The sequence below is a fragment of the Euprymna scolopes genome, chromosome 39, assembly GCF_053919585.1.
Source record: "Euprymna scolopes isolate OS-2025 chromosome 39, ASM5391958v1, whole genome shotgun sequence".
In the NCBI taxonomy this organism is placed as follows: domain Eukaryota; kingdom Metazoa; phylum Mollusca; class Cephalopoda; order Sepiida; family Sepiolidae; genus Euprymna; species Euprymna scolopes.
The window spans coordinates 21,178,752-21,204,003 of record NC_136520.1 but is presented as its reverse complement, the minus strand read 5'-3'; the positions used below and the strand labels follow the sequence as shown (position 1 = coordinate 21,204,003).

Genomic DNA, 25,252 nt, shown 5'->3' with positions numbered 1-25,252 from the left:
CTAGTAATGCTAGCAACCATCTTTGAAGTAATAATTACATAATCAGGAGATTGATCAGCTTTCAAAGGAAAATCAGAAAAACAGCGCCAGAGTCATCACGAGAAAAATTGTCAGCAGAAAGAACAAAAAGATCCTTAGAAGATGAAATGACCTGGAGACGATTCAAAAGAGAAAGAATAGCGGATATATCACGATTAACAACACTATTGAAAGTTTTCCAAAAATCTTGATAACCAACTTTTTGAGATGAGAATGTTACAAATCCTTTGAGAGTAGCTAGACTTAGCCTCAGAAATTGCTTTCTTGCAGGCCTGTAAGATTGTCTAGAAGCCTCAGAACCATCTTGACAATACTGATTGAAGTAATGATTATGATGGGCAATGGCAGAGGCACGGATTAAAATAAAAGAGGAGAAAAAGGTTTGGATTTAAAATTATGACGAGGAATTAAGGTGTCAATTTCAACAAGTAAGCTGCAGCATATCAAAGATAGGACTTCATGGAACGTTACATAGGAAGCTGCAGAGCCTGTCACAATCAGCCTTCCAGTAGTTAAATGTCTCCCTATGAAAGGAACGATCAAGAGAAGACTACACTGAAAAATCTCAACAGCATGATCAGAAAAACCCAGTGTAATAGAAACAGAACAAGATTCAGAAACAAAAGAGAGAAAAAGATCAAGGATATTCGGCGACAGTCATTCCTAGGAAAGCGTGTAGGGAAGGTGACAATTTGGGACAAGTCAGGAGACAAAGAAAAGTTCAAACAGATTAGACCAGCATGATCTGTGTTAGGGTTAGAGTGGGGGAGCCAATCAGAATGATGAGCATTAAAGTCACCAAAAACAAAAATGGAGATTGATGGATGAAGTAATACTGTATGAATACTGCTGGAGATAGCATCAACAACAGAGCAGTACAAATAGGAAGTAGAGTGTGGTAAAGACGAATTCAGATAAAATGGAACCCATAAGTTTCAAGACTGAGAGCATGTGCAATGGGGAGATCTTTGTGAAGAAAACAAGCAAGACGATGCAAATGTGTGGAAGAGTTTAAACGGACAAGAGGCAAATTATGAAAACATAAACTCAAGAATATTATACACAACTTACGTGATCTTCTAAAAACAGAAGCTAGAAAAACTCAGCATGATAAAAAAAACAATGCATTAACTCCAAATATAAAAAAGCTGCTTATGAACTCCACAACCATCCTAATATTATCAAAAAATGAACAAAACATATTATAGTAATTAAACAATTCTAGCTACACAACTAACTGCAACCTGTATCCATCTACACAAAAATTATTACCAATCCCACAAACTGAAGAACCAGACATTGCTTCTTTTGATATAAAAAGCTTATGTCTGTCAAAAAAACAAAAAAAAACAATATAATCATCAAAAATATTTACAATAACTCGTTTCTCCCTTCACGTAAAATCAATTAAAAAATACTAAAAATGTTACCAAAGTAATTTTCTATGACGTCAAAGGATTTGACTTTTATCAAATTCTATACAACAAACCTAGAAAAGAAAATATTTAATTAAACCCCTTATTTAAGTATGTTAAGTCAATATTTTTATTTTAACTGATAATAATGACCAGAACTAAAAAAATAAAAAACTGTTCTTTAAATTTACTGTAAACCTAAACTGTAATCTTAAATTAGAACGAATGCTACTATTGCTATAAAATAGCCACTATAAAAAACTCGAAGAAAAAAAACAAAAAAAAACTATTCACTGAACAAGTTCTTATTAATGAATTTGCTAATTGTATTGTTAATGAACAAAATTAATGTTTTGACTGCTCAAAGGCCACGTTAATCAAATACACAATATCCAATGGAGACGCATTATGTGATGGCACATTCAAACAATATCAAGCAAAGACTTTTAAATTCTATCCTAATGTGATGACCATAGAGAATAGATGACAAAAGTTCTATTTTATTTAGATTACTTAGATCTTTTAGCCTTTACTTATTCCCTATTTAGCTTACTGACACACTTCCTATTTTTCATACAAAATCTAATGTATGACCCCCTGGCCTTTCAACCATTTCACACTTCCACTCATATCTACCTTTTTATTTTCTTGCACAACACCTCCACCATTTTATTGACTATCATAAATATTTTGTTTTTCTGGTGTCATAAAGGAGGGGGAGGTATCAATCTCTCTACTCATGATTTTGTGTTGATTGTTTTTCTTTGTTATTCCATATAGATGTTCATTTATTCATGGTTTTCCATTTTTATTTTGTCAACTATCTAATTACACACACACACACACACACACACACACCCTGTATATGTTTGTAACTTCCAAATGAAATTTGTCAAACTTGCATCTTTCTTTTCAGTTGATGCGTTGCACTCTGACAAACCCCATGAATAAAACGGCATATTTTGGGTAAGTAGCAAATAATTTTTATTTTAGAAAAATAATCACAATAACAAATGCATATACATTTGAACAAAATTGACAGAATAATCTGTAAGGCCCTATCAATTATCATCTTGTCAGGATAAAATCAATAGTTTTAAATGAATGAAAAATAATCATCTATATATATATAAAAGCGAAAATGTATGTATGTATGTGTGTGTTTGTGTGTCTGCTAAAAAAAAAAAAACTAAACAAAAATTCACAAATTTTTTCACCCTGAAATCAACACTTTTCTACAGGGGGGGGGGGGGTCAGCAAAAACCATCCTCTCATGACGAAATCAGTTCTATGCATGCATCAGACGACGTCATAACCTGATTTAGTTTAAATATTTGAAGAACTGACACAATTTCATGTGTGTCGTGTTAGCTCAGTTAGTTAGAGCGTTGGGTCATTATCTAAACGTTTTGGGTTTGAATCATGGTGTGAGATTTTTTTTTTCGATTTTTTAAATTTTAATATTGAAGCAGGGTTATTTAAGCCATTTTTCACGTAACGTTCGTTTTTCTGTTTTTTTTTTATTTACTTCGCTTATTCTTAGGTTTTTATTAACCCCCCCCCCCTCGACCGACCACACACACCCAAAAACACCCGGGTACCCACCGATTTTTTAAATTTTAATATTGAAACAGGCTTATTTAAGCCATTTTTCACATGTTTTTTTTGTTTTTATTTTTTAGAAGTTTTAACGTTCGTTTTTCTGTTTTCTTTTTTGTTTTTCCGATTTTTACATTTAACATCGTTCATTTGCCTTGCGTTAGTTTTTTTTTGTGTTTTTTTTTTACTTCGCTTATTCTTATACCCCACCGCCCGGGTACCCCCCCCCCCCGCTTTATTTTTCAGATAAGATTTAACGTTCGTTTTTCTGTTTTTTTTTTTTACTTTGCTTATTCTTATGTTTTCATTAACACGACCCACGACCGACCACACACACCTCCACACACTTGGGCAATGCCGGGTAGCTCCCCGCTAGTCTAATAAAAGGCAAAATGTGTGTGACCATTTCGGGTATGTCTCACAAAGGCTTCTTTCCGGGGTCGTTACTATCGCTTACAACTGTTTATATAGGCCTTAGATAATAATATGTAGGATTTGAGAAAGCGCGTAGTGTATAGATTTATTTACATCGACTTTTACAAAATTATTGCTATTTTGGCTTCTCGCGTGTTGATTGGGTTTTTTCGTATAAAAAGCGAAACTAATTCAAAGTTAACAACGTTCTCAACATCGCACCGGGAAACGTCCAGAAGCAATCAGCTTTGATCAATGTGGGGCCAAACTCCTCTCATATCAGACAATTGCTATTCAATCTGGACAATGGGGAGCTGCTTTTCCCCTCCCCAACATCTGTTGGGGAAAAAACCAGTCAAAGTTGGGTAAACAAACCCAAGTTAACTGCGTGACTTCTATTTGACCTCAATAATTAGGTCAAATAGAAACAGCAGAGTTAACTTTTATTGCTGCCACCTGTAAATAGTTAAATAAATAAATTCATACATGTTTCCCTTGTATGTCTCCGTGGCCCAGTGATTAACGTTGTACGTCTTTTTTTCACACTTTAATTTCCAACTTTGCCTCAAGGGTTCGGGTTCGATCCTCATACTCGCCTACCAAAACTTTTTTTATATTTTACCCCCCCCCCCGCTAGTATACACTAAAAGACAAAATAAAAATACATTATTGTGCCTTTTTTTAACCACTTTTAAACAAATATTGAATTAAATTAATTTTAATTGTTTTAATTTTCTCTTTGTGCTATTTATTGTCATCACTAATATTTCTCATCCATTTAAAACTATTGATTTTCTCCTGACTAGATGAAAGGGTCTTGGAGATTATTCTGCCAATTTTGTTTAAATGTATTTATACATTTTGTACCTCATATATATATGTGCGTTTCATTGAGGAGAGAGACAACACCTTTTATCAGCCTTGTAAGCTCGCATTATAGCTGCAACATCCTAACCCACTTTGCTTACTACATCCTTTTTATATAGCTACAGCAGTCTGTCCTCTTCCCGAACCCATTTATCCCTCATCCCAATATATTCTGTATTTTACATCTCACATAATTTTATGCATAATAGTTAGAATAGTACATTTACAAGGATACAATATATGATTATATATAAATATATGTATGTATGTGTGTGTGTTTATATGATGTGAGTGGGTTATTAGGAGTATATCTTTGACAGAAACTTATCAAGAGGATAGAAAAAGCTCAATACTGTCGGAAAAAGCTCCTCTTAACACCCAGACACACATACATATACATATATATATATATATATATATTGAAATCATCTCATCACTAATAGTGGTGGGACGATTCCAAAAATTTTTCCAGATTCCGATCCAATTACCAATTCCATTCTAAATTTCCGATTCCAATTCTTTTAATATCTATAATATTTAATTAGATATTTGGGTTTTTTTGTTGTTGTTTTGTTTTTCATAAATTTTCAAATTATTACATAAATCCCCTGGTAATTTCCGGGTATATTTTTCTCAAAATGTTTTCCTTGTAATGTACTGCAAATTGAAAGACAACAAAAGGTTTATTTTGATTTTAAACAAAACCAAATTGTACAAGGAGCATGCAATAAGTAATGCCCCTGACCTACTTCCCATAACAGTAGAGCAACAAAACTTGGCACAGTTATTAGTCTTTCTCTACATAGGAACCACCCAGAGTTATGCATTTCTTCCATCGTTTGATGCAGCTCTGGAGACCGTTTTTGTAGAAAACCCCAGGTTGGTCCTTCAACCACGACATGACTTCAGAAATCAAGGCTGCATCATCTGGGAAACGCTTTCCTTTCAAAAACAACTTCATGGTTGGAAGAGGTGAAAGTCAGAGGGTGCAAGGTCAGCAGAGTAGGCAGAATGGGGGAAAATTTCATAACCACACGCCCGTGCTTCTGATCTGGCGACATGCCAGTTGTGGACCAGAGCGTTGTCCTGAAGGAGGAGGGTACCTTTGCTGATCTTGCCCCACCTCTTGATTTTGATAACTTCCCTTAATTTCCTCAAAAGTGAAGCATAATAGGCTCCTGTAATTGTGGTAGCCTTTGTCAGGAAATCTGTCATCACTACTCCGTCCTGGTCTCAGAAGACTGCGAGCATGACCTTGCCAGCGGAGGGCTGCACCCTTGCCTTCTTTGGAGGTGGTGAGTCCAAATGCTTCCACTGCATTGACTGGGCTTTGGTCTCTGGATCATAGTTATGGACCCAGGTTTCATCCTGTGTAATCAGTCTTTCGAAAAACTTTGACTCATCTTCTTGGCACACTTCCAAATTCATCCTTGAGCACTCGACGCGTCCTCACTTCTGGAATAATGTGAGCAACCTGGGAATCCATCTGGCAGACACCTTATGCATATGGTCATGAATAATAGTTTCCACAGTCCCTGTACTAATCTTGACATCTTGGGCTATTTGGCAAATAGTAATGCACCAATATTCCAAAATGGCAGCCTCAACTTGATGTACAGATGCCTCATCAATTGCAGAAGGGGGGCGACCAGGTCTGGGAGCTATTTCCACAGACTTCCGGCCATGTTTAAATTCACAATTCCAGCGTTTTACAAGGTCATATGATGGGGCATTATCACCATAAGTTTCTTTCATTTCATCAAAAGTCTCCTGTGGTGAGCGTCCTTTCAAATACAAAAACCGGATCACTGCTCGATATTTAACAGGCTCCATTTCACACCTAACTCAGTTCAAACACCTGTAAAACAGAAACCACAATTAGTTCAGAGCTGTAATTTGCCACACAACCCATAGAGATATAAATCATTGCACATGCAAAATTTCAGCTAGATCAGACAACTGGAAGTGGGTCAGGGGCATTACTTATTGCACACCCCTTGTATCAGCTCATCGTTAGTATGCAACATGCTACTTGAAAGTTTTCATAAACAGTTGAAAATAGTCGACGATTGATAGGTAAAATGAGAAAATGATGTAAGAACAAAATATTAACAACGCCCCCCCCATTGTTACGAACGAATTTCTAAATAATAATGTTACTATTTAGAAAACCATTTTTAACATGGAGAGTTGGGCTCCGTTAACTATTATGTGCCTTCCTTTTATGAATGTTTAAATTTTATTTTAATTATATATAAATTTAGCGGGTTATTAATTTGCTTTGCTGTAAAAAAACAAAACAAAAACGAGATGCAAATAATAACAACTAGCGGGACCTGTGAAAATTCCACAGGGAACTCATTCATATGTAATATATTGGTGTTGGTATTGATGGTGTAAATAGAAATGCTCTGATATTATTGTAACTCTTGTTAAAACTGCAAAAGTATTTATCTAAGCTAGCAAGGAGGCCCGGTTTAGCCAAGTTGTTAAGTACACTTAAATATATTTTAATTCTTGCAGATTTCGTATATATTATTATAGAGTTAATGTTCTATCGATTTTTATATATTATAAAGTTTGCGCTTTCAAAAATACAAAAATATATACTTCAGCTATAATCGAAACCGAAACCAAATTTTATAAAGAATTCTTGATAAAATTATTTAAAAACAAACTGGATCACTGAAGTTCTATCAACTATAATCGAAACCAAAACCAAAATTTATGAAGAATTTTTGGTAAGATTATTTATTATTAGAAATGGGAATCGATAATTAAGCAATAGTACCTCAGATGTAATCGTGACACACAGAATAAATAATACACACGCTATCATATTAATATATAGTATTGTTAAAAGTCATAAAAGCCATGTTCCTTTCCTACTACTAACCCTAAGTACGGGTGGCAATACAAAAAATATAGCAATTACATGTGATTTTATGATTTTGCTGATCTGCCTTAAAATTTGTGGTAAAAATTACTTAACTGCTTAAAAAGTTATTATGTACCGAAATGGGATCAGTTTACATTATATTTATATGCACAACTGAACCCCCATTCTAAATTCTAAATTAATGTTTCAGTATGCTCACACACAATCGCTTAAAAAAGTAAAATCTCATATGTTTTGGGAATTTTAAATGTAAATGAAAGATTTTTTATTTTTTAAGTTAACAAACTTCTCAGTGTTTGCTCTTCCAAAGTTTTAATAAACTTGTGAGATTTTCATGAAACGAAACAAAATATAAGGAAACATTGATTCTACAAAACCAGCACCAGAAAAAAAATTCCAAACATGTTAAATCTTTGATATTAAAGTCCAAAGTCTCTAATAGACCCCATATGACCAGTTATCAAATAGGTGTGAAAAGCTTTTTTTAAATCTGTATTATTAAATAGGCAAGTGAATATTTACTTTGCTTACAATAAAAACTAATAAAAACAAATTAAATTAGATTTGGAGAGTCTGAGGATTTCCTTGTGTCCAAAAAGGTGTCATTAAACTTTAATTATTTCAGAAGCCAATGACAAACATCCCAATGTACAGCTGACGCTAACGAAATTTACCCCCCCCCCCCCGCCTCGCCCAGAGCATTTAAAACTTGTTAATAATCATATGAACTCCAGGATGAGGGCACATAGACATTTTAGCAAATAGATGTGAAACGATTACAAAGACAATAGGCAAGTTATAAACGACCAATAAATAAAATAAATTAAACTCTACTAATCAATATTAAATTTGTAAATGAGATTTTATAACTCATTCATGAGCCCTTCTCAGTTGAACAACTTCTAACAGAAAAAAAAAAAAAAATTTGTGCTGGTGTCAATTTTTATTTAAACATTTTAAAGAATCGGTTTGGAATCGTAAATTAGACTATAATTTGTCCAATTCTGATACCAATACCACAAAAAGTTCCGATTTTTCCGATTAATCTTCCCAACTCTAATAATATATATTAATAAAATTAGTATATATATATATATATATATATATATATATATACATCGTCTTATCACTAATATATATATATATATATACATATATATATTAATAAAATTAATATATATATATATATATTTATTAATAAAGTTAATATATATATATATATATATTAATAAAATTAATATATATATATTAATAAAATTAATATATATATATTAATAAAATTAATATATATATATATATATAGACATCGTCTTATCACTAATATATATATATATATTAATAAAATTAATATATATATATATATATATATATATATATATATATATATATATATATAGACATCATCTTATCACACACACTATAAAATGAAAATTACAATTGAATTTACCAAAATGATCCAAGATGGTAAAATTAAAGTAAATTATAAATATTAAAGAATTAATATTTATAAAATTATCTCCGCCAGATATATATATATATATATATATATATATATATATATATATATATATATAATCATCTTATCACTTATATATATATATATAAATAAAATTTATATATATGTATATATAAATAAAATTTATATATATAGACATCGTCTTATCACTAATATATATATATATTAATAAAGTTAATATATATTTGTGTATATATATATATATATATCGTCTCGTCACTAATATATATATATATATATATATATATATATATATATATATATATACATTTATAAAGTTAATATATATATATATATATATATATATTAATATATATATATCGTCTCGTCACTAATAGATATATATATATATATATATATATATATATATATATATATATATATTAGTATTATTAATTAATAAAAGATACAGTCAAAATGAATTCCTCAAACATAAGTTTTACACCACTTTTATGTTTTCATACAAAGATTAAACTCAAGATGTATGTCTAGAATCCTTATTCTATTTTTTTATCAAAATCCATTACGATTTTAATTCTAGAAAATGTTTAAAATTTAAAGCTTAAGCTTATTAGGTCTAAAGAATAAAGTGAAATTCAAAGAATCTTGATTAATGCAATTTAATGATATTTTAATTTGCTTAATGCAATTTAATGCTATTTTAATTTGCTTAATGCAATTTAATGCTATTTTAATTTGCTTAATGCAATTTAATGATATTTAAATTTGCTTAATGCAATTTAATGATATTTAAATTTACTTAATGCAATTTAATGATATTTTAATTTGCTTAATGCAATTTAATGATATTTTAATTTGCTTAATGCAATTTAAGGATATTTAAATTTGCTTAATGCAATTTAATGATATTTAAATTTGCTTAATGCAATTTAATGATATTTAAAATTTTCAAATGGAAAATTGTGTCCATATTATTATGCGCCCTAAAAAATGTTTTGATAATTTCCAAGAAACAGAAATTTGGGAAATATTAATTGATGTCTTGTCCCTATATTGTATTTATTTGCTTCCCCTACAAACAAATTAGGCACAAGGCCGTTTTTAATGTGGGGTAAAAACCAGCTCCCCTAAAAGTAGGCAAAAAGGGGGCACTCTGGTTACCAAAAATAATAATTGTCCCAGTATAGAGGGTTTCTCCTCCATTGACTGGTACAAATTATTTTAAGTGCAGCATCTGCAGAACAGATACTACACTTTGATCCCGGCTGAAGGCCAAGAACAACAGAAAAAAGGCAAGCCTCTTGTCCCTATATTGTGAAAATTTTACAAAAATCAGAAATTTACACCAAGAAATTCTACCCTTTTTTCATCTTTATTTCATAAAACTAAATATAGGCCACATTACGATCCCTTATGCCTAGCAGATGTGTTCCAAAATTAAAAATGATTGGTTTGTACTTACAAATCTGTAAACATATCTAACTTTATAACGATATAACATTGGTTTCTGGAAAAGCATTCTGATCTTCATCTTCAGATGGGTAACCATAGAGAAATACCAGGTACTGTATGCAAAACCTGACCCTAGTGCCTTTGCAAAATGAGGAGGGCTGACTACAAATCTGTAACTAAAATGAATTGTGCAGGGCTGTTTATTGCAATCTGTACCAACCTGACCCTCACTAGCGATGACAGCAATTTCAAATCAGACATATTTCTGTCTTATTATTAAAAAATGACTTGAACAACATTTGTTTCCATAAAACATTTTTCTATACTAAAATAGACATTATCACATTATCACATACTAAAATATTATTTAATTCTGAGATTCAGCTTTGTTTAAAACAAATAATTTGAATTGTTCAAATAAACCTTAATTTGCAATTAACTTACAAAGTGACCCATCTTTTACTGCATTTATCTATCACTATCACCGTCTCTGTATGTCACGTGAATTTATCTATCACTATCACCGTCACTGTATGTCATGTGAATTTATCTATCACTATCACCCTCTCTGTATGTCACATGAATTTGTCTATCACTATCACCCTCTCTGTATGTCACATGAATTTATCTATCACTATCACCCTCTCTGTATGTCACATGAATTTATCTATCACTATCACCCTCTCTGTATGTCACGTGAATTTATCTATCACTATCACCCTCTCTGTATGTCACGTGAATTTATCTATCACTATCACCGTCTCTGTATGTCATGTGAATTTATCTATCACTATCACCGTCTCTGTATGTCACATGAATTTATCTATCACTATCACCGTCTCTGTATGTCACATGAATTTATCTATCACTATCACCCTCTCTGTATGTCACATGAATTTATCTATCACTATCACCCTCTCTGTATGTCACGTGAATTTATCTATCACTATCACCCTCTCTGTATGTCACATGAATTTATCTATCACTATCACCGTCTCTGTATGTCACGTGAATTTATCTATCACTATCACCCTCTCTGTATGTCACATGAATTTATCTATCACTATCACCCTCTCTGTATGTCACATGAATTTATCTATCACTATCACCCTCTCTGTATGTCACATGAATTTATCTATCACTATCACCGTCTCTGTATGTCACATGAATTTATCTATCACTATCACCCTCTCTGTATGTCACGTGAATTTATCTATCACTATCACCGTCTCTGTATGTCACGTGAATTTATCTATCACTATCACCCTCTCTGTATGTCACATGAATTTATCTATCACTATCACCCTCTCTGTATGTCACATGAATTTATCTATCACTATCACCCTCTCTGTATGTCACGTGAATTTATCTATCACTATCACCCTCTCTGTATGTCACATGAATTTATCTATCACTATCACCGTCTCTGTATGTCACATGAATTTATCTATCACTATCACCGTCTCTGTATGTCACGTGAATTTATCTATCACTATCACCCTCTCTGTATGTCACGTGAATTTATCTATCACTATCACCCTCTCTGTATGTCACGTGAATTTATCTATCACTATCACCCTCTCTGTATGTTACGTGAATTTATCTATCACTATCACCGTCTCTGTATGTCACGTGAATTTATCTATCACTATCACCCTCTCTGTATGTCACGTGAATTTATCTATCACTATCACCCTCTCTGTATGTCACGTGAATTTATCTATCACTATCACCCTCTCTGTATGTCACGTGAATTTATCTATCACTATCACCCTCTCTGTATGTCACGTGAATTTATCTATCACTATCACCCTCTCTGTATGTCACATGAATTTATCTATCACTATCACCCTCTCTGTATGTCACGTGAATTTATCTATCACTATCACCGTCTCTGTATGTCACGTGAATTTATCTATCACTATCACCCTCTCTGTATGTCACATGAATTTATCTATCACTATCACCCTCTCTGTATGTCACGTGAATTTATCTATCACTATCACCCTCTCTGTATGTCACGTGAATTTATCTATCACTATCACCGTCACTGTATGTCACGTGAATTTATCTATCACTATCACCCTCTCTGTATGTCACGTGAATTTATCTATCACTATCACCCTCTCTGTATGTCACGTGAATTTATCTATCACTATCACCGTCTCTGTATGTCACGTGAATTTATCTATCACTATCACCGTCTCTGTATGTCACGTGAATTTATCTATCACTATCACCGTCACTGTATGTCACATGAATTTATCTATCACTATCACCGTCTCTGTATGTCACATTAATTTATCTATCACTATCACCCTCTCTGTATGTCACGTGAATTTATCTATCACTATCACCCTCTCTGTATGTCACGTGAATTTATCTATCACTATCACCGTCTCTGTATGTCATGTGAATTTATCTATCACTATCACCCTCTCTGTATGTCACGTGAATTTATCTATCACTATCACCCTCTCTGTATGTCACGTGAATTTATCTATCACAATCACCCTCTCTGTATGTCACATGAATTTATCTATCACTATCACCCTCTCTGTATGTCACGTGAATTTATCTATCACTATCACCCTCTCTGTATGTCACGTGAATTTATCTATCACTATCACCGTCTCTGTATGTCACGTGAATTTATCTATCACTATCACCCTCTCTGTATGTCACGTGAATTTATCTATCACTATCACCCTATTTGTATGTCACATGAATTTATCTATCACTATCACCCTCTCTGTATGTCACATGAATTTATCTATCACAATCACCCTCTCTGTATGTCACATGAATTTATCTATCACTATCACCCTCTCTGTATGTCACATGAATTTATCTATCACTATCACCCTCTCTGTATGTCACGTGAATTTATCTATCACTATCACCCTCTCTGTATGTGACGTGAATTTATCTATCACTATCACCGTCTCTGTATGTCACGTGAATTTATCTATCACTATCACCCTCTCTGTATGTCACGTGAATTTATCTATCACTATCACCCTCTCTGTATGTCACGTGAATTTATCTATCACTATCACCCTCTCTGTATGTCACGTGAATTTATCTATCACTATCACCCTCTCTGTATGTCATGTGAATTTATCTATCACTATCACCGTCTCTGTATGTCACGTGAATTTATCTATCACTATCACCGTCTCTGTATGTTACGTGAATTTATCTATCACTATCACCGTCTCTGTATGTCACGTGAATTTATCTATCACTATCACCGTCTCTGTATGTCACGTGAATTTATCTTTCACTATCACCCTCTCTGTATGTCACGTGAATTTATCTATCACTATCACCCTCTCTGTATGTCACATGAATTTATCTATCACTATCACCGTCTCTGTATGTCACATGAATTTATCTATCACTATCACCGTCTCTGTATGTCACGTGAATTTATCTATCACTATCACCGTCTCTGTATGTCACGTGAATTTATCTATCACTATCACCCTCTCTGTATGTCACATGAATTTATCTATCACTATCACTGTCTCTGTATGTCACATGAATTTATCTATCACTATCACCGTCTCTGTATGTCACGTGAATTTATCTATCACTATCACCGTCTCTGTATGTCACATGAATTTATCTATCACTATCACCGTCTCTGTATGTCACATGAATTTATCTATCACTATCACCGTCTCTGTATGTCACGTGAATTTATCTATCACTATCACCCTCTCTGTATGTCACGTGAATTTATCTATCACTATCACCCTCTCTGTATGTCACGTGAATTTATCTATCACTATCACCGTCTCTGTATGTCACGTGAATTTATCTATCACTATCACCCTCTCTGTATGTCACGTGAATTTATCTATCACTATCACCGTCTCTGTATGTCACGTGAATTTATCTATCACTATCACCGTCTCTGTATGTCACGTGAATTTATCTATCACTATCACCCTCTCTGTATGTCACGTGAATTTATCTATCACTATCACCCTCTCTGTATGTCATGTGAATTTATCTATCACTATCACCGTCTCTGTATGTCACGTGAATTTATCTATCACTATCACCGTCTCTGTATGTCACGTGAATTTATCTATCACTATCACCCTCTCTGTATGTCACGTGAATTTATCTATCACTATCACCCTCTCTGTATGTCACATGAATTTATCTATCACTATCACCGTCTCTGTATGTCACGTGAATTTATCTATCACTATCACCCTCTCTGTATGTCACGTGAATTTATCTATCACTATCACCGTCTCTGTATGTCACGTGAATTTATCTATCACTATCACCCTCTCTGTATGTCACGTGAATTTATCTATCACTATCACCCTCTCTGTATGTCACGTGAATTTATCTATCACTATCACCCTCTCTGTATGTCACGTGAATTTATCTATCACTATCACCCTCTCTGTATGTCACATGAATTTATCTATCACTATCACCCTCTCTGTATGTCACATGAATTTATCTATCACTATCACCCTCTCTGTATGTCACATGAATTTATCTATCACTATCACCCTCTCTGTATGTCACATGAATTTATCTATCACTATCACCCTCTCTGTATGTCACGTGAATTTATCTATCACTATCACCCTCTCTGTATGTCACGTGAATTTATCTATCACTATCACCGTCTCTGTATGTCACGTGAATTTATCTATCACTATCACCGTCTCTGTATGTCACGTGAATTTATCTATCACTATCACCCTCTCTGTATGTCACGTGAATTTATCTATCACTATCACCCTCTCTGTATGTCACGTGAATTTATCTATCACTATCACCGTCTCTGTATGTCATGTGAATTTATCTATCACTATCACCCTCTCTGTATGTCACGTGAATTTATCTATCACTATCACCCTCTCTGTATGTCACATGAATTTATCTATCACTATCACCCTCTCTGTATGTCATGTGAATTTATCTATCACTATCACCGTCTCTGTATGTCATGTGAATTTATCTATCACTATCACCCTCTCTGTATGTCACATGAATTTATCTATCACTATCACCCTCTCTGTATGTCACGTGAATTTATCTATCACTATCACCCTCTCTGTATGTCATGTGAATGCCCTCCTCACTTTTGTTGCTTCTATCACCTGCACTTTTGTGACAATCAAAGTTAAGAAAGAAAATAGTCCATTATGAACCAAAGAAAATAAGACCACAAGCAGTAAGACTAATGCATAGCTGGAAGGAGACAGAGAAAACGAGAAAGGGGTGGATTCGAGTGAAAAATTTAGCATTTTGTCTTTTTATTTGCCAAATTAAATTCATTTTAAAAACTCATTTTTCACTTCAAACTTAAATGTTTGAACTAAAAGGATGACATAATGCGTTATAATTCTTTAAATTTCCTTCCTCTTTTGCTTCTGATAATATCATTTTCCCCCATATTTATATTTTCCTATATCGATTTCTTCAGATTCCATCACGAGGATCAGATGTGCGATTTTTACATATTCTACGGCATCCCCAACGCTTCATCCAACTTATACTCACAGGTTGTGTGTGGTTTGGATGCTCAGACTTACCATTGGAACAGAACAGATGTGCCCAGTGATTCAACGCTACCAGACAAGGAAGGTTATGCAAAACTTATCAAACCATTCCATTTGAAAAAGCGAGAATATTAAAGGCTGTTATACAATAAACAACTTGACGGTTGTCTAATGATTGTTCATGGGAATCCTTTTCTGTAAATACGATATGAATAAAACCGTGTCATAGATTTAATATTTTCAAGTCATTATATTCTTGATTCTAAATATATGTGTGGATAAAGCAGTAAATGACCTCTAGCTCCATTTCTAGATCATAGAGGCACGATGGATATCTGTCAGTCAGTGAGTCTTCTCTTATTTTAAGGCTTCTAGACATTTTCATCATACCTAACTTCACTCACAAAGCAACGTTTGAACAAAAATATATCGTTTCGAAATCCACTTTCAAAAGGTGTCATAACGCAAGATTGAATGTGAATGGCTGATTAGAATAGAAACATCCTACGAGATTTAAAGTAGCAATTAAGCTTTCTTCAAATTATACAACTATTCAGCTTCAACTTTAAAAGGTTTTTCAGACAATTCCTCATTTCCGAGCTTTAAAACCTCTCTAAATTGTTGAAGATGAGAACTAGTTGTATGGTTTAAGGAAAGCTTCTGTGGCAATTCTTCAATAGATATTGTGGGATGGCACAAGAAGCTCTTCATCAAGCACAAATGAATGACAAACTGATCAGTATTCAGCTTCAAAGTCAAGAATTTCCATTTGTTCATTTTGTAAACTTCCTAATCTTCACAAAACTGAGTGAATAATTCAAGTTTAGTTTGGTTACTTTTGCATTCTTTAAGGCAGGAAATTACGTTACACAAGTTTCACATGTTAAACTGCAGAATACTAGTCTTTCTTTTCCTCGTTTCCCTGCAGGAAAAGCAAGGAAAATCTAAACATGCTTGATTATGTCGAGGCCAAAATGACAAGTTTTCACATTGACATGAGACTTCCTGTGAGATCACTTCTTTCAAACATAGTAACTAGCAAAAAAGTGGAAATTTCGGTACTCTTGCACATACTGATTTGGATTTTCATAATGTTGACTTGGGCTTGACCAGTAACTGAACAACTGCTTGAATATGTCAATCACTAATCAAAGTAAAAGAGGTTGGGAAACAACATAACATTTCTCATTAAGTACAATGAAAAAAATTGGAAATATAATAAATAAAAAAATTGGAAATATATAACACAAAAGAGGGGCCACATCAAATCAGTAGGGTCGATGTGAAGTTTTTTTGTGTTGAATGTAATATTCAATCCCGGGCGAACACCGATTACAGAAAAAAAAAATGATTTTTTTTTTTAGTTAATATTTTTATGTGTCGAAATCTTGTTGTTGAGATACCATACGGTCGGGGGATAAAAATAGAAATCGCATGCTAAACTTCAAAGCGAAACATTTTTTAACCAAAATACGCTCGCATTTGAACTAAACGAGCCAACACAAAATATTCCGAAACAGAGATTGGAAATGTCGGTCGGCTTGAAATGTGTTGTTTGACAGGTGAAATGTTGGATCGTTTTTGATCTGAGAAACACACACACACACGAAACAGATCAGGCCTGATAAAAGAATTAATGACGTCAGCCCAAGGTTCGACATGAATTGTTTTTCGATATGAATTATCTAAAAATGTCTTTTGGCAAATTGCTTTGGGCGCTAAGGGGAATTCTGACATGTAAAGAATATTTCTTTTAAAAATCACATGGATGTTTTTACAAAACAAATAATTCAAAGGGGAAAGAAGATCAAACGGATATCTTTAAATAGATGAAAGCTGGTGATCTATTACAAGCTAAAAAATAATATTTCCTCTGATTATCAGTTGATAATATGGAAAAAACCATTATCGAGAAGGCGGGGTCAGGCAAGTTGGGGAGGAGTCAATTTGATTTTGGAAATTGGGGTCGGAAAAATAATACCTGCCACAGGCCAAATTGACCAATGAGAAGGAATCAGGTGGATTGTTATCAATCAATGTGATTGGTCGAAGACAAACATAGGCGTCGTCATTATTCAAGGGTTTTACTATATAAGATCTGTAAAACTCGATTTAATTAGATAGAAGGAGATAGAAGAAGAGAGAAGACAGAGAGAGATCTTTGGAGAGACAGAGACAAAAGGTCTCGGCAGAGGAACCCAGCCACCCAACTTCTCTCTCCCCCTCGCTGGTCGCGAGAGAGCTCAATTTGCAACTTAATAGAATTCAGAGGACCTAGGAAGAGACCAGCCAGAACACCTTAATGATAATTACAACGGTCCGCGACTCCGACCGAGTATTTCAACAACAAGAAGCTCATTCACAAATCTAATTGCTTGCTTCCATTTAATTTTCAATTATACATACGTCTGTAGATAATCATTTATGAATTTCCTAAATACATTATATATCAACCAACCTCCGGAGTTTGTTTGCTGATGTGCTGTTGTTCCATGTAACTTTATTTCTTTTACTTGCCACTTGTGACCCCGTTCCCGTCAACGAACACCCAGTCAACAGGACGACCAACTAGACGATCAAGAAGAACAGGCCTTGAGGACCGTGCAACTGAGAAGAGTCCTCCAACGCCTTGACGAGGACTCACTGGGTGACGCGACGTACCAACGGTTGGCAGACCTGGTTGCGCAGTCGACATAATTAATTACCCGGTGACTAGGATAGTCATAATTGGGCATCGACCCAGGGTTAAAATCATAACTGGGCCGCGATCAGAGGGTTAAGGTCGTGTAAGGTCACGTACACGGTCACAATTGGTGCCGTGACCAGGATCTTGACCCTGAAAGGTTTCTACGGCACATCAACCGGAGAGAAGGATCAGAAGAAAAACCACGGCACAACGTCGGTTAAGGAGAGGAAATCATAAACTACGACACAACGTCATTGAAATTGAAGGAGTGAATCAACCCAGAAAAAAAAAAAAACTACGACCACACAGCATCTTAGGAGGAGAGAACCAATCAACACCAAAAACTACCATGGCACAACGTCTTGAAGAAAAAAAAAAAAAAATCGCAAACTACGACATTGAACATTAGAAACTTTTTGAGCATATATCTACAGACCTCGAACTACGGGAACTCGACCCTCGGAATCTGAAGCGAAGCGGGATATAGGTGAGACCCTCTTATTTTTCTTGTGATTTTTTGACTTGGGTTTTTCTCGCAGTGGTTTAGGGGCACCTGGAGGCATTAATTTTGAAAACAGAGAGAAAGTGATAGACAGGCAGATTCCTGATTGATTCATTTAAAAACAAAGAATGTCTGAAACGGGCAAGAGTAAGACTGAGGCTTTAGGGGGAGTAGAGAGGGTGGCAACAGAGACTGGGGCGGTTTTGGATGGCGCCCTGGGAGAAGGACGGAAGAAGGAAGTCCCAGACGTCCAACCAGAGAGGGTGGCGACTGTGACTGAGAGGGTATCGGGACTACCGATGAGGGAGTTGCTCAGACTCCTACAGGAGGCGGCTGAGGAGGTGGTAGAACTGGCCTAGGTGCTAGGAGAGGTCAGCACTGAAGCCCCACCCCAGCCCACACTCGACCCAGAAGAAGGTCGGAAGAAGGAAGTCCCAGACGTCCAACCATGGGGGGAGGACGTGGAGGATTGGGAGGCGGAGGCTGACCCCAACCGCATGGGTTTTACAAACCCACTCCTGGCAGATATGGCTTGGTCTGTTGAACCTGCCAGGTTGAAGGGCACCGAGCTGTAGAGTGCCCCACGAGGTATGGGAGACCACCTCGCTCGTTGGGACCGAGCTGTAGTAAATGCGGGCAGTTCGGTCATAAGACCAGATGGTGCAGAACAGCGGGGGACGCGGAGCTGGGGAGCAATGCAGAGAAGCTTTCAGTGCAGCCCCAGAAGAGAGGTACGAGGCCAAACAAGGGAGCTAAGGAGCCCCAACATGGCCGCTCTCAACCGACTCCCGGCAGAGGTGAGTGGTTATGCTTCACCTACCACCCTGATGGACACGTAACGAAAGGGTGTCCCACCAGGTGTGGGGCGCCGCCCTGGGCGGTTCCCAGAGAGAAAGTGCTGAGAATGGACGGGTCCCAAGGGGGCCTGTTGTTACCAGCCCCTATGTCCGCGGCGGTGGCTGGATACAGGGGGGACCTCTGATAAGAGGGTGCCCACTGGCTGAGGGCACTCCTGGCAGTGCATCACGAAGCCAGTGTCGGGAAGGGGAGTTGGGGGCGACAGGAAGTTTCGACCCGCCAACTCTGTGAGCACGAGTATCGGTCGCTTAGTTAAATGCCAGTTTTTTCTATTTTAGCGTTAAGAGAAATTAATAATTAGCATGAAATTCATTTTAGAAAAAATAACACCCTTTTTATCAGAATATCTTCTCTTTAACTTGCAGGGCGCAAAATGAGGTGTAATGGGCGTGGGCTGGAGTGGATAATTACATTCTAAAAATAATATATATACCGCTCCCCATGTGGGGGTACCAAATTGGTTAAAAGGGAAAATTGTTCCCAACTCGCATTTAGGTAAAAATGCACTTTCGTGAGTGATTGAATTCGTTCAAAACATATCGCTGGAGCCAAAAACCAAAACGACACCTAAGTAAATCGCGATATATCCAGACAGCTAGCGAGATGGTCCAGGGGTAAAGGTTTAGGCTCATTATCGTTGGGTTCCGATTTCGAATCTCGCTAGATGCAGCCACTCTGATGAGTCGTAGACGACGAAACACGTGTCTGTGGCGATGTGCACGGGCGGAGACAACCTTCTGTAGCCGTCATAATTGTTGATGGGAGAAATAAATAAAAATTCGGCAGAGAAGCCGGGAGGTATATCAGTCATAAAGGCTGACTAACAATCTAAGGGAACACAGGGTGTGGCTCCCCTAAATGCATGGATGGGCATGCGCATTCTAGGGTTGAACGCCGCAAACATCCTCGAGTAATTGAAGCCTGTTGTCTAACGGTCCGCAGTGCACGACTTGAACCCCACAACCCACGAACCAAAATAGAAAGGGTGAACACCTATTTCACTAATCTCACCAGTTTATGGGACCCCCTAATTAGGAAGGCTAAATTACAAACAAGGGTAAAACTTCCCGAGTTGTTAAAAGTCACTGAGGACGTCGATGTTGATAGCTTACGTCAGTTGGACCACATAATTGAGCAAGAATCAACGAGCGACCCTCCTAAGTGGGTAATGGTGGGGGGTTTGACGGGTGGAGTAGGGGTTATAGTAGTATTAGTGATGGTAGTGATGTGTTGTTTGAAGACGTGGATGAGCGGAAATGAGTGTTCAAGATGCCTCTTGGTAGCCTATGGCCCTGAAGGGAGCAGCCCTGGTCAGGAATCACAAAGGGTCCGCATTAACCTGGCTAAGCTACAGACGAGCGACGAGGAACCTGCCCCAACTCCACCCTTACGTCAAGAAGTTGAACCTATTGAATATTTTTAACATTATTTAGTGATTTCAAATGTAGGACTTACTTGCTTAATACCCCATAAAGGAAAAAAACATTTTTTTTTTACTAATTTTTTTTTATTTTACAAACGAATTTTGTGCTTATGAAACCTCCACCACGAACTGTGTTATTGAACACTCTGAGTTAAGGCAGTAGCCATTTATCCGAAACTATGAACTTTCCACTTCTGCATGACATGAATTTTTTGTTGTTTGTTTTGCATGTAATTCTGCAATTAATTCTCGCTTTCAGAGTAGGCCATAATTGTATTATTAGTTGGGAGAATCTCTTTGGGTGTTAAAGACATGGGGCATCGTCCTCCTGTTGAGTGCGCCGCCCCATGGGGGGGGGGGGCGATTGTAACACCAAAGAGGGGCCACATCAAATCAGTAGGGTCGATGTGACGTTTTTTTGTGTTGAATGTAACATTCAATCCCTGGTCGAACATCGATTACAGAAAAATATGATTTTTTTTTAGTTAATATTTTTATGTGTCAAAATCTTGTTGTTGAGATACCGTACGGTCGGGGGATAAAAATAGAAATTGCATGCTAAACTTCAAGGCGAAAGATTACTTAAAACATTTTTTAATCAAAATACGCTCGCATTTGAACTAAACGAGCCAACACAAAATATTCCGAAATAGATTGGAAATGTCGGTCAGCTTGAAATGTGTTGTTTGACAGGTGAAATGTTGGATCGTTTTTGATCTGAGAAACACACACACACACGAAACAGATCAGGCCTGATAAAAGAATTAATGACGTCAGCCCAAGGTTCGACATGAATTGTTTTTCGATATGAATTATCTAAAAATGTCTTTTGGCAAATTGTTTTGGGCGCTAAGGGGAATTCTGACATGTAAAGAATATTTCTTTTAAAAATCACATGGATGTTTTTACAAAACAAATAATTCAAAGGGGAAAGAAGATCAAACGGATATCTTTAAATAGATGAAAGCTGGTGATCTATTACAAGCTAAAAAATAATATTTCCTCTGATTATCAGTTGATAATATGGAAAAAACCATTATCGAGAAGGCGGGGTCAGGCAAGTTGGGGAGGAGTCAATTTGATTTTGGAAATTGGGGTCGGAAAAATAATACCTGCCACAGGCCAAATTGACCAATGAGAAGGAATAAGGTGGATTGTTATCAATCAATGTGATTGGTCGAAGACGAACGTAGGCGTCGTCATTATTCAAGGGTTTTACTATATAAGATCTGTAAAACTCGATTTAATTAGATAGAAGGAGATAGAAGAAGAGAGAAGACAGAGAGAGATCTTTGGAGAGACAGAGACAAAGGTCTCGGCAGAGGAACCCAGCCACCCAACTTCTCTCTCTCCCTTGCTGGTCGCGAGAGAGCTCAATTTGCAACTTAATAGAATTCAGAGGACCTAGGAAGAGACCAGCCAGAACACCTTAACGATAATTACAACGGTCCGCGACTCCGACCGAGTATTTCAACAACAAGAAGCTCATTCACAAATCTAATTGCTTGCTTCCATTTAATCTTCAATTGTACATACGTCTGTAGATAATCATTTATGAATTTCCTAAATACATTATATATCAACCAACCTCCGGAGTTTGTTTGCTGATGTGCTGTTGTTCCATGTAACTTTATTTCTTTTACTTGCCACTTGTGACCCCGTTCCCGTCAACGAACACCCAGTCAACAGGACGACCAACTAGACGATCAAGAAGAACAGGCCTTGAGGACCGTGCAACTGAGAAGAGTCCTCCAACACCTTGACGAGGACTCACTGGGTGACGCGACGTACCAACGGTTGGCAGACCTGGTTGCCCAGTCGACATAATTAATTACATGGTGACTAGGATAGTCATAATTGGGCATCGACCCAGGGTTAAGATCATAACTGGGCCGCGATCAGAGGGTTAAGGTCGTGTAAGGTCACGTACAAGGTCACAAATATAATAAATGAAAAAAAATTGGAAATACAATGAAAAAAATTGGAAATATAATAAATGAAAAAAAATTGGAAATATTATAAATAAAAACCTACCATAAGTTTAAATAATATTTAAAAATAATCTTTTTTTTTTTTAACTTTTAACAATTATGAAAATATGTGACTGTTTAAGTTTGTACAGTTTTTTTTATGTTTAAGTTTTTAAAATTAAAAAAAAATTTTTTTTTCAAAAGCTGCAATATTTTTTTTTTTTTCAAAAGATGAATTTGTTGAAAAACTCGATTGTTTTCAAGAAAAGTTGAATCTTCATTTTCAAGAATGATTGAATTTTTTTTAGTGTAACAATGTTTTTTTAGTGTAACAATGTTTTTTTAGAGTAATAATGTTTTTTTTAGTGTAATAATGTTTTTTTAGTGTAACAATGTTTTTTTAGTGTAACAATGTTTTTTTAGTGTAACAATGTTTTTTTAGTGTAACAATGTTTTTTTAGAGTAATAATGTTTTTTTTAGAGTAATAATGTTTTTTTTAGTGTAACAATGTTTTTTTAGTGTAACAATGTTTTTTTAGAGTAATAATGTTTTTTTTAGTGTAATAATGTTCCTTTCTTGTGTTGTTTGGCCCCCATATCCTTTCAACATGTTTAGTTGTAATCTTTCATTGTGGAGCTACAAAATTCAGACTATGGTTTACCGTCGGGCGGTGGAACATTTTTCCTCAATCTTTGCTGTATGTCTTCCAACAGTTGAGGTCCTGGATATGACCTTAAACTATATCCGATGGTGAGGCCCCAGCTTGCAGGCTTTGGGGAGTGTGGAGCCACCCTTTAATTAACATTGCTCCCAGGTCCACTCTGACAGAGTGGTAGTACCTGTTAGGGTCCCAACTATCTGTTAAACAGAAACCGACTTGAAAAAGAAACAAATATTTTTTTCTTCAAAATCTTTGGATTCGGCATTAAATAACCTGAAAAGGGTTGATATGTCATAAAACAAAAACAACCAATCCAACAGTTGAATACGACTGTGGCTCCTGGCAAAATATATTTTTTTAATATAGGAAGGTTTTAGCATTGCAATTTGGTACAGTGACCAAGAAACTATTTTTATTGGTCGGGTTATATCCTCGGAAGACCCAAAGTGGTTTGACACATGCTTTCTTCAGAGATTCATTTGTTTCCACTGTGTGCCCTGGACCTCCAATCTGCCAGAGATTCCTAAAGAAATGACCCAAATAAATGTTTCCAGTCAGTAACAGTATGTTCAGGCCCAATTCCACATTCTCTTTTTTTGTGTTGACCATGTTGTGTGCTTACAAATAATTCTCAAAATTTAAGATTTCCATTTTAGATTTTGAAAAGGCTCACTGTCTGCACTGAGCATTAATGCACCTCCAAGTAAAACCATTGATCACACCCACTCTTTTCCTAAGTGAACACTTCCGTGTGTGACGGGACACCGGACGATGCCGGGTGTCCCGTTCAGCTAGGTGAAGATAAGAATGCTTATGGCCGGGGGGGGCGTGCTGATACTGTGTCAAAGATTAAGACAGGCGTTTATGAGATTTTCGGGAGACATGATATCTGTTTTTATGGCGGAAAAAAAGAGATTATTTTTCTAGTTGGATCTGGTGAGAATGAGTTTTAACTAACGTAATTGATTCAGACAGTCTCGAGAATTTGGGTTCCAAAATGTCTGCTCGGGTCGGGAAAGAAAATAGAGGGATAGAGAAAGAAATTCACAAGAGAAGAAAGAGGGGGGAATAGAAGATAATGGAGAAAAGGAAGGAAGATGCTTTTTATAAACAACGATGGCCTACTCGAAAAGAGATAGAAGGGTTTTTTGGCAGTCTTTGGCTAGCGAGCGAAGCGTACACATCGGCTCTCGCCCCGCCTGGGGTGAGAGGTAGGGGCAGAAATCTCAATAAGGACTAACTTGAAAAGATCTTGTTCTTAGCTGGAGAATTAACCTGATATCTCAAGTGTACAACCTGCATCACGAAGCGCGGATAACGAAAACACGACTTTAAACAAATGTAGAATGATTGCAAATAATTATTTTATTTGGTTTAAACGAAAATGACCTCAGAGTTTTTTCTTTGTTTTTCGATTGCCGGCATAAGTGAAGATGCAGTTTATTTCAG

General features: G+C 35.9%; 1 protein-coding gene across 1 annotated transcript in view; it reads left to right on the top strand.

Annotated features, from left to right (window-relative positions):
• The window catches only part of LOC145263579 (peptidylglycine alpha-hydroxylating monooxygenase-like), a 167,090-nt gene extending 151,153 nt beyond the window's left edge, over positions 1-15,937 (top strand). The window contains exons 10-11 of the mRNA XM_080120425.1: positions 2,371-2,420; positions 15,627-15,937. Of these exons, the coding sequence (XP_079976551.1) occupies positions 2,371-2,420; positions 15,627-15,837 (261 nt within the window). The 3' untranslated portion in view covers positions 15,838-15,937. The remainder of the gene's footprint in view (positions 1-2,370; positions 2,421-15,626) is intronic.
• Positions 15,938-25,252: the final 9,315 nt, after the last annotated feature.